At 42.6% G+C, this 17554-nt stretch overlaps 1 protein-coding gene across 10 annotated transcripts; it reads left to right on the top strand.

Moving 5' to 3' along the window:
- The first annotated feature begins 553 nt into the window (after window positions 1-553).
- Window positions 554-17455, top strand: DCUN1D2 (defective in cullin neddylation 1 domain containing 2). Of its 10 annotated transcripts, none has more exons than XM_083501607.1 (7): window positions 554-692; window positions 3883-4284; window positions 9600-9768; window positions 13263-13393; window positions 15896-15978; window positions 16541-16637; window positions 16931-17455. In XM_083501607.1, the coding sequence occupies exons 2-7, from the start codon at window positions 4110-4112 to the stop codon at window positions 17008-17010; spliced, it is 735 nt and encodes a 244-aa protein (XP_083357733.1). In that variant the 5' UTR covers window positions 554-692; window positions 3883-4109; the 3' UTR covers window positions 17011-17455. The 10 variants fall into 10 exon arrangements, with proteins under 10 accessions (XP_083357733.1, XP_083357735.1, XP_083357726.1 ...); XM_083501609.1 differs by having other exon boundaries at window positions 561-692; window positions 4068-4284; XM_083501600.1 differs by having other exon boundaries at window positions 689-872; window positions 4068-4284.
- The last annotated feature ends 99 nt before the right edge of the window (window positions 17456-17554 follow it).

Below are 17554 nucleotides of genomic sequence, written 5' to 3'. Positions count from 1 at the left end.
ATCACGCGCGAGGGTGGGCCGCCGAAGGCGATTCAGGATCCGGTTTCGGAGCCTCTTCCTTCTTTCATTTCCAACCTGGATCCCTCAGTCCCGTCAGGGCCGACTGGAAAGTGAGGGAAAGAAGCAGGGGGGGTGGCGAACGACATAGCACTTCCTCTCTCTACCCCCCCCCCACTCTACCCCACCTCGCATCGCCTCACCTGCACGGAAAGGTCCCACCGCAGCCGAGCCACCGCCGGAGAAGCCGAGCCACGTCCCCATCCTCCTCACCTCCACGCCGCCTCCCTTCCTCCTTCTCTCAGGTGACCAATCGAATCCCTCGGAGGAGCCGCCTAGCCAAGCTCGCGCCCCGCCCTTAGCCAACCAGAACGGAGGGCTCCGCCCTCTCTCCATAACGAACCCCCTGCTATTACCTCACCCGTCAAAAACAACCACTGGGGAAGCCAGCTTGAAGGAGCACAGCGGAGCGACTCGCCGGCGCTTTCCCTCGCTTTCGTTTCTTTTTTTAACGCCTTGTGGGAAATGTAGTCCTCCTGGTGGACTGTGGGAAATGTAGTGAACGGGATTGTTTATATATACATGTACAGTATAGAGAGAGGGGGTACAGTAATCGCAACCGCCTCCGTCGCGGTGCATTGTGGGAAGTATAGAATTCCCACTCCACCCCTCCCACGCTCGCATCGGCCGTAGAGGTAAGATATTTACAGAGCTACAATAGAATGGAGGTGGGACTTCCTGGTTTCCTTTGACGCTCTTTTTTGCCGCTTCACTATATGACGGAAGGGGAAGACGGCGGTAGAAAAACAATGGGGAAAGGCAGTATCTAGGTATAGCTGCTCCTGAGCAGCAGTATGCCTAGCCAGAAACAGAAGGTAACAGCAAAGGACGTGTTATTTTCGACTCGGCTTTTATTTTGTGTGGGAAATGTGGGTGGGAATTCTTAAAATTGCATTGACTGTACCAAAACAGCCATCGTATCCTGCCTTCAAATCTGTGCTTCTACATGCAGTTCTGCGCTGAACTGATCTGAGGGCGGGATTACCTTGTTGCAAAATGGTGTTTTTGTACGAGGGATATTTTTGAGGCTGTAAATGCAAACTGGCCTCAGCATCCCCATCTATAATAGTGCAAGTTAAAAAAGGAGGCTGCATCTTTCCAGGCTACGGCAAAAAAAAAGAGCCCCCCACCTTAGATCTCCTCTCAGCCCAAATCCAGCACTGAACTGCGTGCAGAAGTCTTGTGCTTCAACAAGCTGCATACGAGTGCATTGCTCACTTTAAAATGGTTAATAACTTAAAAATAAATAAATGGCAAGACCAGCGCTAAAAAGAAAATAAATCCTTTGTAGAGGGCTTGCTGTTGCCCAGTTACAGGGGACGGGGAATCCCGAGTTTCTCCAGCTTTTTGTCTCCCTTCTGACGCTCGAAGCAAACAAACAAACAAACAAAGTTAGCCCAGAAGTGAGACGCTACGCATGAGTCTACATCTACATCTATGGCAGCAGCCGGTTGAGAGCGGAGTGCACCATGGGTAACGTAGTTCCTCCTTCCCCTTCTCGCTCTTGTCGGGCCTTGCATGATTCCCCCCAGCGCTACCTCACGGGCGCGGTAGCGTCGCACCTTTTAGCATTGGTACCGCGGGAAAGAACACAACTCGGGAGCGGGAGTTTCCGAAGAAGATCCTAGGCGATGGCAGGCGGTTGAGGGTCGTGAGGGAGCGGTGGGGGGGGGGAGGCGGCCCGGTACGCGCGTGCGCAGGAGGACGCCGTAGCGGCGGCGGCGGCAGCAGCAGCAGCGCTGGCGCTGGATAGTGAAGTTGGTTGAAAGCGCCGCTGATAAAATGGTAGGTTGCGCGCGGGGGGGGGGGGGAGAGGAGAGAGGAAAAACTGCACCGGTTGTTTAATAACAGCGCCCCCCCCCCTTCCCGCTTCCGCGAGCTGGAGGAGGAAGCAGCGGGATAAAAGCTCCTCCCGCCGGGCTGCCGCCTGAGGGCAAAGTGCAGCGCAGCGAGCGACCTTGCTCTCTTTCCCGTTTAGGTCTCTCCCGTCTGCTGGCGCCTCAGTCAAGGAAGGTCACGAGGCGGCCGGCTTTTTTTTTTTGGAGAGGGGGCGGCAAAGGCTCTTTTGAGACTTAACCCTGTCTGCCTTCCTCTCTCCCCCCTCTCTCCTTCCCCGTCATTGAAGCTCTCCAAGCCCCGAGGCGATCCTGTAACACTAACCCGGACACACGGGTGTGCGTCTCGTGTGAATGAAAGGGAGGTTGTTCTTTTGTGCGTGCGTGCGTGCGTGCGTGTAATGGGATTCTTGGGGGAGAAGCTAATAGCAGAAGCACCGCAGCTACAGTACTTACTGCCACCACGGCTGGCTGACGGGCTCTCACCACCACTAACTCCACCACGTACCTTTCCCTTTTTTGGTCAGGGGAGAAGCTGGCAGGGTGCAGCAGCCTGACGACCTCTCTCTCTCTCTCTCTCTCTCTCACACACACACACACCGATTTTGTCCCGCTTCTTACAGACCGGCCCCCAGAGCTATATTTCCCACCCGCACTTCCTCGACCTGTTCTGTGAGCAGCTCTGGCGAGAGGGGTTTTTTATAGGGAGGGATATAGGCCGGGGTGAGCTGTCCCGCGGGGGGGCAAGGAGCCGCAGGTGAATGAGTTGCCCGTGAGGCGCTAAGGTGCTCTTCCCTCCGTCCTTTTGCGCTTCTAAGACCAAATCGTTCCCACACACACTCCGTTAGGATCTGACATCGCTGAATTTCCCCTCATTTGTCTCCTGCTAGGTATGATAATGAGTGGTTTATTTGGAGAGGAAGCCGAGTTTAAATGAGGATCTCAAAATAGAATCAGAATAAATGTATTTTAAAAAAATAAAATAGAAATCCTGATTCAGGAAGTTCAGTTAACTGCTTGCTTGCTTTCTTGCTTATCTATTTATTTATTTATATTTTATTCATTATTCTTGCTTGTGAAAGCTCAACTTCTCACATTATCCCCAAAAGTGAATGATGAATCAAAACAAGCAAGCCTCTCTTTACTTCAGTGATAAAACCTTGAATTCCTGGATCTTGAAATTGGCTGGCAAGTAAGGATACAGGAGCCATGTTTTACTTGGATTTATTTTCCAATGTGGTGGTTCTCAGGACTCTTTCACAAACATTTTTTTACACGGGGCTTCTTTAGAATAGGAGAGAAGTCTTGCTGTAGTTTTGGTCATGCAGTTTCGTATGCTAAGAGGATTTTATAAAGAAAATGCCATCGTGAATGGTGACACAAAATATCACAACTGTGTTCATCTTACTGAGAGATATTTCAAGACTGTACTGGCAGTAAAGAAATGCAAATGAAACATTAATGCAATAGGAATGTACTGTTAAAGTGACTTCATGTTACTGTGTTTTTGGATGACACATTTATTTATTATTTATTTTGGTTTCTAACCTGAAACAATACTTTTAGAATGCCGGCTTCTGATTTTTATCATGATTATGTATCTCCACTGATATTGCAACTAAGTGCAATCCTATACATGTTTGCTTTCAAGTAGCTCATTCATTTTAATGGAACTTAACTCCCAAGTAAATGTGTAAAGGATTGTATCTTCAGTGTTTTTAGACCCTTGAATATATGGTAGTGTAATTACATGTCGTTTCATGCTTTATAAGGGCACAGTTTTGTTCTTAGGTTTATCATAACACCACTACTTAAAAGTTACTTGACTAAAGATTTGGCCCCCTTAATGAATAGCTACTGTGTAGATAAAACTGGATATTCTAATGAGGAAAGCTGATGTATCTAGAATTGTAATGCTAAGACTGAAATGAATTGCACTCAGAATTTTGTTTGTTTGTTAAAAATGTACATATAGATGCTGTCATTTCAGTTTTCAGAAGAGAGTGCTGTCTTTAACTACAGAAGAACAAGGATTTCTTTGGGTTATTCTGGAGTGAAATTTGTTACCCAACAAGAGAAGTAAACCCTTTTAAAAGATAGGCAGTTATAGTAGAATTCTGAAACAAACGACTGGATTAGCTTCATTGGCTTTCCTGCTTCTTTTGCATCCCAAAGCATAAACTTAAATCGTCTCAGAAGGACAAGGTCCGCCAGTTTATGGCAGTTACCCAGGCTGGTGAAAGGACTGCTATATACTGTTTAATGCAGAATGAGTGGAAACTAGAAGTGGCAACAGACAACTACTTCCAGAACCCAGACTTGTACTACAAAGAATCCATGAAAATTTCAATAGACAGAAAGAAATTAGAACAATTGTATAACAGGTACAAAGGTAAGGTTTATTTTTTCATTATTTCATTTGGACTTGGTTTCAGCTTTTGCCTAAATCTTTGGGGTTTGGGGAATCTGTAATCCTGAACATATCTACTTGGAAGCAACACCCATTGAATTCAGTGCATTTGGTTCTGGGTAAACATGCATAGTATCAGGCTGTAAACTAAATGTGAATGTAGAAGTCTGTTCTAATGATCTCTGTATATACTACTGTAATAATCACAACCTCCAAGTATAAAGCTCTCTCCCCCTGCTTTATCTTTGCCATTCAATATGACATAATTCTATTTTAAAATTGAAAACACTGTAAGTGCAAATCCAGCATGCGTGCTAAGGAAAAGCAATCTAGCCGCTTAAATTTGTATGTGTGAGATGTACTAGCAGTATATTAAGTGCTATATATAGCTGTAGCTAGCAGGGTCATATGGGTAGGGCTGTGTTGCTCTCTGGCCTTCCCAGTGCCACAGGTCATTGCTGGTTACCAAGGGTGGGAGGGGTAACGTAGTGAGATAATTAGCACGTTTTGGGTGCAGCTGCAGGGTCAATCCAATGATCCCAATTCTGCCCCCTCATGGTGCAAAGCAAGTTGGGAAAGTGGGAGCGCAATGCAGCCCCACCCACACTACCCTGTCAGCCACTACGGACTGTGTGGATCTTGTAGTATCTGATTCATTACACATGAACTGAAGACTTTTTATAATTAAATTGCATCACCCTGATCCAGTTTCTATTGTCAATCACTTGCTGGTGTTATGGGCGTAAGAATGGAGGTGGTTTTATACTCCCTGCATTGTTTTCCATAGAACATGTGCTCTAAAGTGCATTCTCATTCACATTGGAATGCCTACGTTGATGGTTATATAAGTGTATACTCCTTTGAAACCAGGTGAGTTTGAAACCCCTGGTGAGTTAGGGACTTCCGTTGCATAGGAAGACAGGTTCTGGTGGATTGAATGGATGAGACAATATTGGGTCCACTGGTCAAGAAGGCAGATTCTGCACATGCTATAGAGCAGGGGTCAGCAAACTTTTTCAGCAGGGGGCCAGTCCACTGTCCCTCAGACCTTGTGGGGGGCCGGACTAGATTTTGGGGGGAAACAATGAACGAATCCCTATGCCCCACAAATAACCCAGTGATGCATTTTGAATAAAAGCACACATTCTACTCATGTAAAAACATGCTGATTCCCGGACCGTTCACTGGCCGGATTTAGAAGGCAATTGGGCCGGATCCGGCCCCCGGGCCTTATTTTGCCTACCCATGCTAGAGGGAAGTGAGAGGCAGGTGGGACTTGTGAACCTGGGAAGGTAGCCCATCTAGAAAAAAGCTGATCCTAAACCTTGGCTGCCATGCTAAATATCTTCAAGAGAAGAAAAAGCTAAGGAGCAAACCCTACACAAATCCAGAGCAGAGTCCCTAAAATGGTTAGATGGCATCTTGTACACCTCCTTCGGGCAACTCCTGCAGCCAGGCTGTTGCCAAATGTATTGCTCCGCTTCCCTTTGGACCACATCAGCGAGGCTGAGGGGGTCCTGTCATCTGGGCAGCCCAGGGCCTCCATACACACTGCTCAGGCTTGCACCCTGGGGAAGTCACTGGTGCTGTTATCACAGTGATTTGACTCCACCCTTGGAGTTTCACTCCATTGTCTCTTGAGAAGGGCAGATGCCAACAACTCCTTTAAAGTAGGGGTGGGGCTTACGTGCGCTCTGCTAACATGCGTGATCACCCAGAACACAACCCCCGTGCACACTTGGGGTTGTCTGTATTTTATTATTGTACAGGCAACCCCCAATTTACATGGGTGTTGCATTCTGGGTAATCGTGCACAATGGCAGAGTTCACATAAGCACATTACACCCCGGTTCATTATGTTTTCCGGGTCAATGCAGTGCACGCAGTCGCATATCAATTGGATGCACGCAAATTGGTCTTTGCCTGTATGTTATGTTCATCACAAATTGAGAGGTAGAACAATATGAATTTCTTAAAAAGGCTTAGTATCCAGTGAAGGAGTGAAAACATACTTAATTTTTCGCAGTTATATGTGAGACTATGTCACTGTTGAATTATTTATATTTAAATCTGTAATTTGCTTGGATTTATATTCTGTGCTCTCTTTCACAAGTAATACAAAGCTAAAACATGGCCCAGTGTGCAAGCTCCAGAGTAGATCATGGCTGCATTGCTCCCTCATTCCTGCTCCTGCTGCACTTCAGTGAGCTTAGCCCCATAACGCCCCTTTTGGGTGACATTTACCAGCCATAGCTCAACTGGCTGAGCTGGGATGTGCAAGGTACACCAGTGTATCTTGACTGAACCAGGGTTGGGGACTTTATGCCATCTCAACCGGACTGAACAGGAGATCTGTATCATGAGTGGCACATCTTGCCATTGGTTTGTCCCTATAAAGCTTTTAAAAAAATAAAAATAAATCAGTCACTGTCCTTTGGAGGTTCAAATCTGTAAGATTTTTCACCCAGCCTTGAATCCTTGCCACTTTCAGTGTAATGTTTATCAGTGCTTGTGCTTTAAAGTTTAATAGCGTCTCCCAGTACTATGGATGCAATCTGATTGTTAAACCTCCCTGTTAGCAGAGGAACAGCGCTCAATCCCTCTTCCCATGGAACTCTGGGAATTTTAGTTCTGAGAAGGGAATAGAGGTCTAACAACTCTCAGCACCTGTAACAAACTACAATTTCCAGGATTCTGGGATTTAAATGTCTGGTGTTAACACTTCTATTGTACTATTGTAAGAGATTGAATAAGGTCTTTTCTTCTAAATTGCTTGGTAGCTTACTCAGTCTTCAGTAAGCAATCATTTGCTAAACTTTATCTCAGAACGTACTGATGTTTGGGTAATATGCAAATTTACTTAAGCAATTGGTTAAAAGACAGATTGTTAACAAACCAAAATACTTTAATCAGCTGACAGCTCCAATGAAATGTGTTATAATAATATGTTGGTGTCTGAAAGACGTTATTACCGTATTTTTCGCTCTATAACACGCAGATTTTTTCTCCTAAAAAGGAAGGGGAAATGTCTGTGCGTGTTATGCAGCGAATGTGTGGTCCCTGTAGCCGAAAAATAAGGCAAAAATCAAACCGCGCTTCAGGGAGAAGGGAGCTCCGTGAGAGAGAAAGCTGTTGCTTTCCTGCATTCTGCCTCAGGGTCTCTCTGCCCACCCTGCTCTGTTTCGTTGCTGTGTTTGCTCAAACGGAACAAAGAGCAGGGAAAGCCCCTCCCCTCCAGGCAAGTAGAGAGGAGAGCAGAGCGTCCAAACAAAGAGCAGGGAAAGCCCCTCCCCTCCAGGCAAGTAGAGGGGAAAGCAGAGCGTCCCTCGCTCTATCCTGTCCCTGCTCCGGAGGGAACAATGTTTGTGAAGGGAAGAGAGATTACAGGTTCGGCTTAAAATTCTGATTTGACTTCCTGCTTTTTGTTTTTGGAGACACACAGCATTCAAATATGCTTTCTTCCATTTAAAAGGATGAAATCCTTAAACAGTGGCTGGCTTGTGTGGGTGGGTGGGGGGAAACTTTTGCCTTCCTTTCCTCACGTTATAGCCCTCTCCTGCATTCTTAGCCTTCTGTGTTTTTTCTTCCCTCCCCACTTAAAATGTGGTTACAAAGCATGGATCCACATGGATCCTCAGGATCTTTGCATTGGGTCACCCCAAATTCACCATCAGAGCACACAGCATGTCCATGGCTACAGCCTGTCCCCCCCCCCAGAAAAAATCACACACCCATTGTTGCCTGGGGCTGCAATGGTGCAAAAACGTGGTTACAAAGCATGGATCCACAGGGATCCTCAGGATCTTTGCATTGGGTCAGCCAAAATTCACCATCAGAGCACATAGCATGTCCATGGCTACAGCCTGTCCCCCCCAAAAAAAATCACGCACCCACTGTTGCCTGGGGCTGCAATGGTGCAAAAACGTGGTTACAAAGCATGGATCCACAGGGATTCTCAGGATTTTTGCATTGGGTCACCCCAAATTCACCATCAGATCACATGTCTGTGGCCACAGCATGAATCACAAAAATGATACGTCCACTGTTTCATTCAGAATATTTTTTCCCTTGTTTTCCTCCTCTAAAAACGATGTGCGTGTTATGGTCAGGTGCGTGTTATAGAGCGAAAAATACGGTAGTTCTACTTGTAAAAAAAACACAACTATGTCACAAATGGCAGAGTTGTAGATCACATTTCCACTAAGCATATACAGAAAATTGGAGAGCTCAAGGTAGCTTATTGTCCTTTATTAGTATTATAGGGACTTTTAAACAGAAGCAGACTTGAAGGGGACATTTCATTTGCACCTGTAGTTAACTGTTTCAAAAGCAGGCTCTCAGAGAGATGAATGAAAGACTAGAGTGATCCATAGAATTTAAGTTAGAAAATCTGTTCTTGTGTGTATGATTGTCTAATAACCTCTTACAGCAATCATCTGTTTTTCAAGCCCTTAAGAGATTTATGGAGATGTGAAACACATCCAGTACAAAGGTCTATTTTAAATATCATTACAACTCTTCAGTTGGAATTTTAAAAGTAAGACTGTCTTTCTTTGAAATTTCAACATATACTGTACTATAAAATGTTGACATACTATTTATTTAAATTTTGGAACTCAATTTTAAAGAAAATCAGAGAGGATGGTCTTGTTGGTTAGTAAGGTTAAGGTGTGTAGTTTAGATTGGATAGAAAAAATGTAGTGCCCTCTAGCTGTTGTATTGCAACTCCCATCAGTTCCAGACAGGCCAGGGATTATGAGAGTCCTAGTAAAACAAATGTCTGGAGGACATAATGTTGTTCAGATGGAGGATACCTGGTTTAGATTCACAACCCAGTTGAATTTTGTAATTCCATTCTGTCATATGAAACATTTAAGTGTAAAGAAGACAACAGGAGTGAGCTTCTTTAAAGTTTGAAATTGCTTTCATATGAGACACAGAAAACAGAAGTATGTCTGGAAGTTTCTTGGATTAAAGCTGTGTGTTTACAGCCGCATCTGTAGGTGGGTTAAGCTAGAGTACTTGGATTTTAAGGTTTTTGACCACTTGGCTTCAAGTGCTTTAACTTAAAAACTTTGTGGATTGCAGATCTAGGCAGGTGCTCTACTGTGCCCTCATGATTGAGGGGGCCGTGGCCGTGCAACGTCACCACGCCCCATGGTGTGCATGAGCCCCGGCCCCCTCCGTTTTGTGAAAAATGGAATAGCAGGATGTTTTCTGATGGTTAAAGAGCTGCAATTCTTTGAACTGTGATTCTTTATGAAAAAATATAACATTCTTTCCTCCTCTATATACAGATCCGCAAGATGAGAATAAAATTGGCATTGATGGGATTCAACAGTTTTGTGATGATTTAAGCTTGGACCCTGCTAGTATCAGTGTTTTGGTCATAGCATGGAAATTTAGGGCAGCCACACAGTGTGAATTCAGCAAAAAAGAATTTGTAGATGGCATGACAGAACTGGGGTGAGTATGCCTTTCTTTAATAGGACTTCAAAATGTTCTTGGTAGACCAAAAGTAACTTTCTGAAATATTTCAAAGATGTGCATACTGAACAATTGTATTATTTAATCACACATGTCTTATTTATACACATATATAACCTGAGTTGTGGTCCAAAGAAGTGATTTGTTATCAAACAAACTGTGCATGTATCCAGCGCTTTCTGCGTAGCATTCATTTGCCGCTCAATCTCCTATAGCTAACTGTAGACACTTTTAAAATCGAACGTTGGCTTTCCTAGTTCACTATGGGAACTGTCCTAGTAAAAACTACCCAAAGATGCTCTTAGCCATGCACATGGTTTCATTAGATGGATGTGAATTTCTAGACTTGGAGCTTTTCCATGTAGGGACAATTTCGTTCCCCAGTCCTTCTGGTCTGTTCCCTTCAGTTAAGACCATATTTATGGCTCTTTTGGATTCAGTTGAAGTGTCGTGGAACACAGAAGACCTCCAGCTAGAGGTTTGACCCATTTAAGAGTTTGTTCTTTAGTGGTGCAGCAATAAAAATACTAGCACATTTGCAAAGCTAAGCAGGGTCCTGTATGGTTTCAGTTTGGATGAGGGAACCTCGTGTTGTGAATCTTGCATTGCAAGGAGTTGGACTAGATGTTCTTCAGAGTCCCTTCCAACTTTACAATTCTGTGATTCTGTATGGTTTTCCAAAATAGGGTGGAGCCTAGGAGAGGTGGTCTGGAAACAGAAGCCCCAAATGTCCCAGTTCACTTTCAACCCCTTTTGAAATACATTGCTCACTAGGAGCTCTCCATGGTGCTGTGACAACTGCCTTGCTCCGTTGGCTCCTCCACAGAACCAGAGCAAAACAGTTCATTTTTTTCTGTTATGTAACACATAATGTCTAAGATGACAATTCTCAGGTTCATCTTTCTCAGTAGCACATGCTTCTCTCAGTACTTGCTTACTAGCATGTGCTTTCATCCTCCTCATCTTCTTACAATGATTCTAATGTCCTCTTGCCGCTTTCAAACGTGACCAAATGTTTTTTTTTAAATGTCATTTGAAGTCACTAAACATATATTTGGCTTTGTTGACAAAAAAGGTCAAAAATTCTCCCTTTCTTACCCATGTAATTAGTTTATCACAAGATGGACAAAATTTGATGTTTTTGTTTTGTTCAGTAAATAGATTTTATATTTTCTTCATAAGGCCTGCTTGAATTTATTTTCCTCTGTTGCCCTGGGGCAGTGAGACCTTGAATGGTTTTTGAGCTCTCACACTTTCCCACAGATGTAGAATTTAACATTTAAAACAGGAGTTAAAATAAATACAGGATCATAATACATGAAGTAGCTCTTCTATGCATGGTGCAAGAATGAAGCAGAAATGAATGAAAGAATTAGGAGGAAGTAGCCAACCTAGCAGTTTGAAAGCACACCAAAAACGTGCAAGTAGATAAATAGGTACCTCTCCGGCAGGAAGGTAAACGGCATTTCCGTGTGCTGCTCTGGTTTCAGTGTTCCATTGCGCCAGAAGCGGCTTAGTCATGCTGACCACATGACCCGGAAGAAACTGTCTGCGGACAAACGGCAGCTCCCTTGGCCTTTACGTAAAGCAAGATGAGCGCCGCAACCCCAGAGTTGTCTGCGACTGGACAACTGTCAGGGGTCCTATACCTTTTACCTTTTAGAGGTGCTGGAAGACAGTATCTCCGCACATGGACAGCTAAGGTGTCTGTAGTGCCTGATGACAAAGGGGTGAAGGCTCTGGGTGCAGCCTTTCCCCAGACTTGTATATTGCTGATTGTTCCTAGTAGAGCTGTTTCAACTAGACATTCATGCTGCTAACTTAGTCCTATTGGACCTAAAAATTCTGGCTTAAGTCAAGTAGCCTGCTGGAGGAGGGTTGCCAATTTGACATCAGTTTTTATCAGTGCTGTAGCAAACCTTTGCTTGGGCTTTGCCAAGGAAGGCTGAGCTTAACCATCACCAAAAATAGCTTAGGTGGAGAATAGCTGGTTGCTTTTTATCTGCTGCTGTATTAAATTGCTGGGTTGCTTTTGTGTTTTATTTTTAATCTCATATGCCACTTTGAGTCTCCCTGCGCTGAAAATAGTAGTAAAGTAAAAGGTAAAGGTAAAGGTACCCCTGCCCGAACGGGCCAGTCTTGACAGACTCTGGGGTTTGTGCGCCCATCTCACTCAAGAGGCCGGGGGCCAGCGCTGTCCGGAGACACTTCCGGGTCACGTGGCCAGCGTGACAAAGCTGCATCTGGCGAGCCAGCGCAGCACACGGAATGCCGTTTACCTTCCCGCTGGTAAGCGGTACCTATTTATCTACTTGCACCCGGGGGTGCTTTCGAACTGCTAGGTTGGCAGGCGCTGGGACCGAGCAGCGGGAGCGCACCCCGCCGCGGGGATTCGAACCGCCGACCTTTTGATCGGCAAGCCCTAGGCGCTGAGGCTTTTACCCACAGCGCCACCCGCGTCCCTAGTAGTAAAGTAAAGTACTACTGGTTTATTTCTATGTTAGGTATTATTCCTCCTGTTTGTGTTTTTAAGCTGTCAGCTTATTTTATTTATATTTTTATATATTGTTGAATGAATATTTTGGTATTTATTTATAAACATTATGATTCTACCTGATAGGGCTTTTTAAAAAATTGTTTTTCTTATCACTCATTTGATACATCGGAGACTACTCAGGGCACAATTTTGTTCAAAAGTGGCATACAAGGTGATGATGATGATGATGAAATGTGTGGTAAAAATAATATATAAAGTTAACCAAGTATTTGTCTCAGAATGCTAATGTAGACTTGGAGACAACTAGCAGGCTCAAGAGAATATTTAAATATTCCTCTGTCTGCCATTTTTTTTCCTGTACAAATGTTTCAATCCAATATTCATGTTACCATGGTAAATGCTGATTGGTATTCATGTAGTTCTGTCCTGCTTTTAAATGGTTTTAATAACATTTTATTGATTTTTAGCTGTTTTAAATGCGTATTTTGTGGCCGAGAGGCAGGGTGAAAATGAAAATAAATAAAGCAGTTGTGCAGGTTTTTTTGCATCCCAGCCACAGCACTTTAATGAAGAATTGTGGAATAATTCATAGTCACTAGTTCTGTTAAAATCTTAAATTACCGTATTTTTTGCACCATAGCACTCACTTTTTTCCTCCTAGAAAGTAAGGGGAAATGTCTGTGCGTGTTATGGAGGGAATGCCTACGGGTGGCATGCCTACGGATTTTCCTCCTCTAAAAACTATGTGCGTGTTATGGTCGGGTGCGTGTTATAGAGCGAAAAATACGGTATCATGCCAGTTAGTCTTATGCTGATCCTTGCGTTGTATATAAAAACTTTTAAATAAAGATGATTACACTCTTTTAATAAAGAATGTATTTTATCTTGAACAGTGGGAGCATATTTGTCATGTTTTTGTTGGTGTATTTAAACTGTAGGGTTTTTTGTTATAAAAAGAATGTAATATTTTCACCAGGTGTGATACTACAGACAAGCTAAAAACTCTTTTGCCAAGGCTGGAACAAGAATTAAAGGATCCAATGAAGTTTAAAGATTTTTATCAGTTTACCTTTAACTTTGCTAAGAACCCTGGACAAAAAGGTTTAGGTGAGTTATGTTGTGCGGTTTTTTTAAGTTGAAGATAAAAATCAATGTTCTTTCTGTAATCAGTTCCCTTCCCCAAGTTTTCATCTTCAGCTGGAAAGTTCAGATGTACAGTTGCGGCTTCAATCTAAGTAGCATTATCTTAGATTACAGTGGTACCTCTGGTTACGTACTTAATTCATTCCAGAGGTCCGTTCTTAACCTGAAGCACCACTTTAGCTAATGGGGCCTCCCGCTGCTGCCGCGCCGTCGGAGCACAATTTCTGTTCTCATCCTGAAGCAAAGTTCTTAACCCGAGGTATTATTTCTGGCTTAGCGGAGTCTGTAACTTGAAGCGTATGTAACCCGAGGTACCACTGTACAGTTTCGTTGCAACTACTCTCTGCAAACAATTTCAGGGAAAGGTTGCCTGAGAATCTTTTGGGGACACTTCCAGGTTCGGTGCAATGCACATCTGTGCTGTCACGCACATATCAGACACACCTAAAATGGTCACTGCCAGCAATAGTAGTAGTAGTAAACTGCTATCTAAGAAACCTTTAAGTAAGGAAGTAAGCCTGAAAAAATTTTTTTGTTCTAATTAACACAAATGGGAGATGTGTACATTAAGACACTTTTGAACAATAAGACTAATGTGTTCATGACCACATTACTTTATTGAAAAATGACATTATATGCCAAGAATCATCTTAGAACTGCAGTTGTTCATATGCTCCATTAGAGTAGCATATGAGGGTAATTTTTCAGAGATACAGGAATGTTTTAAAGGATGTTCGTACACAATCATACCCCAAATTGATTGTAGCTATTGCACAATCTCCAGAAAGTGTTATTCTGTTGTTATTGCTCATACAGATACAGTGGTACCTCTGGTTGCTAATGGGATCTCTTCCGGAGGTGCGCAGTGTGATTTGGCGCTTGTGCGCATGCACGAAGCACGATTTAGCACTACTGCGAATGCTTGAGTGGTGAAACCCGAAAGTAACCCTTTCCGGTACTTTCGGGTCGCCACGAGAGCAACCTGAAAAAACGTAACATGAGCTATGACTGTACCTCATCTACACTTAGGAGGCTAGACTTGCCAACGTTGGCAACCTTTTTTCAAATTTTGCTCCCAAATTGTTTTGGGAGGGAGAACACACATTGGTGTGAGCAAATTTATTTACTAGGTGTGCTCCTGGATGTGGATTATACTATTATTAATTAATTAAATTTATATATCTCCCTATACCTGCAGGTCTACAGGGGAATGCAGAATCTTCAACAACTATTTTATGTTTAATGTTGTCAGAACAATAGTGTAGCACATTTGAATAAGAAGTTAAATGTGGGTTGCAATAGTCTTTTCTAAATATGACTTATATGCTTTACTATGACATATACTTTACTTTTCTGTATTTCACCATTATCATGAGTACACATGAATGAAGATAGTCTGGTTCTAAGTTTTGTTTTAATGTGTCTTTAAATTTATCTACCGCACCAAAGGAATGCTCGTTTTATCTTTGCAGCTCAGACACAGTAGCTGTGAAGATCGTATACTGGAGGGCAAACACGATAATGTGTACTATCTTGAGAAGGAAATATTTGTGTTCATGCTCTGGGAACCAAAACTGTAATTTTGTTGTTGCTAATCCAGCATTTATTGTAACCAAAACTGGAAATGGTCAAAGCTAGAATTAGTAATATAAACCTCAGAAGAAGCAATATTAGCAGCAAATATAGTACAGAATTAAATTCGGTTCTCATGTTGTCTTAGTGGGTGCTGGTATGGAGGGGAAAACAGGTTTAAATGGAGGGAGCCTAACTTACTCCATAAATGAGGTTTGGAAGCAGCCAAACTCCTGGCTATCTATGACCACACTGATCATTTGCATCAAAATGTCATTGACCTCTGATAAACCTAGTTGTAACAAAGCCCAAGATAAAGCTACAATCCTGTTTCTGTTTCTTAGTTCAATGGGAAATTTTTCTGAGTAAACATACATAAGATTGGTTTATAAGAATTATAAATGAAGACTTGTTGCCTTTGCATCTTACATAAACTGAAACATCATTGATGTTCAAACAAGGTTATTCTCCTAGCCACGCACATTATTTTGGTATAATCACTCAGAGTCACAGGTTAAATCACATTTGGAAATTAGTACTGGATAATTCTGTGTTTTGCTAAAAGTTAATAACTTGAAATCTTTCAACCTTTTTCTCCTCAATGAGTTGTATTGCCTTGTTCTTATGCCAGAGGTATTTTCTTCTTTCAAAACTTAAAGTGGTAAACAATGAATACCAAAAAAAGTGTTTTTAAAAGCAAGTCTTCCATGTTTAGGACTAGCATCACACACATACAAACACCAAGGCTTTACTGTAGAATCACCAAAGGATCTCTCTAAACCTATATTGGTAATTTTTTTTTATCTTGGTTTAAAAATTACTCATTCTATATTGGCTTAGAGCACAGCATCTTTCATATGATTATATATTGTATGTTATGCTTATGTATTTCAGATCTAGAAATGGCAATCGCATATTGGAATTTAGTTTTATCAGGGAGATTTAAATTTCTAGATCTTTGGAATAAATTTTTATTGGTAAGTACAATATCGGAAGTCCATAGAGGCATCTGAAGTCTTTACCTTTTCATATTAAGCATTTACAGCGCAACAAACTCAGAGCTCGGTCCTACTCTCCCCGATGGGGAAGGGGGTTCAGGGTGGTGTGTTGGTGTCCTGGCAGAAAAGAAAGCTGCTGGCGGCGGTTCTGTCGCAGTGAATATGTCAGCTTTCTCCAAGCAGGTGATAAGCTCCTTCTGGAGGTTGGCAGCAGAAAACCCTGATATGTGTGAGAGAGGCATTAGTAGCTTTGGATGCACTTGATCTAAAGCCCCATGGATCACCTAAGGGGCCTGGTCCTTGGGCACGTCAGATCTGGCAAAGCAAAAAAGGGAGGATAAACATGCCCTCCCTTCCACCATCTTGGACATGAGCAGCAGGGCTTTTGGGTGCAGCAGTGGATCTGCTGCTCCCAAGCCAGGTTTGGGATTGATCTGCTGACCTCATGACTTTTTACTCAGATGTTGTGCCCAGCTGAGATTTTACAAAATTTGTGACAAAATCTAAAAATAGTTTATACCAGCTTATTTTTCTTGTGTAGGAGCATCATAAAAGATCAATCCCCAAAGATACTTGGAATCTTCTTTTAGACTTTGGAAATATGATTGCAGATGATATGTCAAACTACGACGAAGAAGGTAACTGATGTAGATATTCAAAATTAAATGGAGTGGTGCTGAAGTAATACTGTCCATAAACATTCACCCTGTGTGTCCACTAGGCGAAGTGTGTGTGCTGCAAAATAATGTTGACCCTAAAATGTAGCTGAAGCATTTTGTAATTTGCACTTGGCTATTCAACTTGGCTTCCCTCTGGAGGATTTCATATGAATAAAATCTGAGTTGTGAACACGTGTGCAAAGATAAATGCATTGCTTTTTAAACATTCAAAGGTTTTGACTCAAAGCTGTTTAACTTTTTTTTATTTTTAGGAGCATGGCCAGTTCTAATAGACGATTTTGTGGAATACGCACGACCAGTAGTCACAGGAGGAAAACGTAAAGCTTCCTAACCATAGACTCTTCTCAGTGGACTTAATAAGTTTGCAGTCTGAACTGCATCAGGTAATGAAGACATTTTGGCCAATAACTGTGCGCACTGTCACTGGTTTCGATAGTCGTGGTGGGATGCCACTGACGAAACAGGAATCACTACTTCTGCTTCAAGAAAATGATGGCTGACTCATGGACACTGCAAGAAGAAATTCAGAAGATAGCCCAGGCTGTTTGTAGGATATTGGCTTCAATTATTGTACTGGTTGTATCATATAGGATGTAGATTTTGCATGATTTTATACTTTGGAGAAGTTTAACTAGAGGCCATTTTAGTAAAAGTTTTGACAGCACAGCATGCCATTCAGTTCATGAACACCAGCAGTTACATAATTACAACTGTATTATATTGTACTTATATTAAAAAGCAGTATTTGTGGTATATAAATTAAATCCCTAAATAAAGTATGTGGTATGTGGTATTTTTATATGAAGTTAAAGCTGATGAAAGAATGCAGTGAAATGTTTATTGACACATCTCTTCAGCATGGTGCCAAGATTCTA

Source organism: Podarcis liolepis, assembly GCF_965112155.1.
Source record: "Podarcis liolepis genome assembly, chromosome: 4".
NCBI classification, from domain to species: Eukaryota; Metazoa; Chordata; class Lepidosauria; order Squamata; family Lacertidae; genus Podarcis; species Podarcis liolepis.
This window is presented reverse-complemented; position numbering and strand designations above follow the sequence as displayed.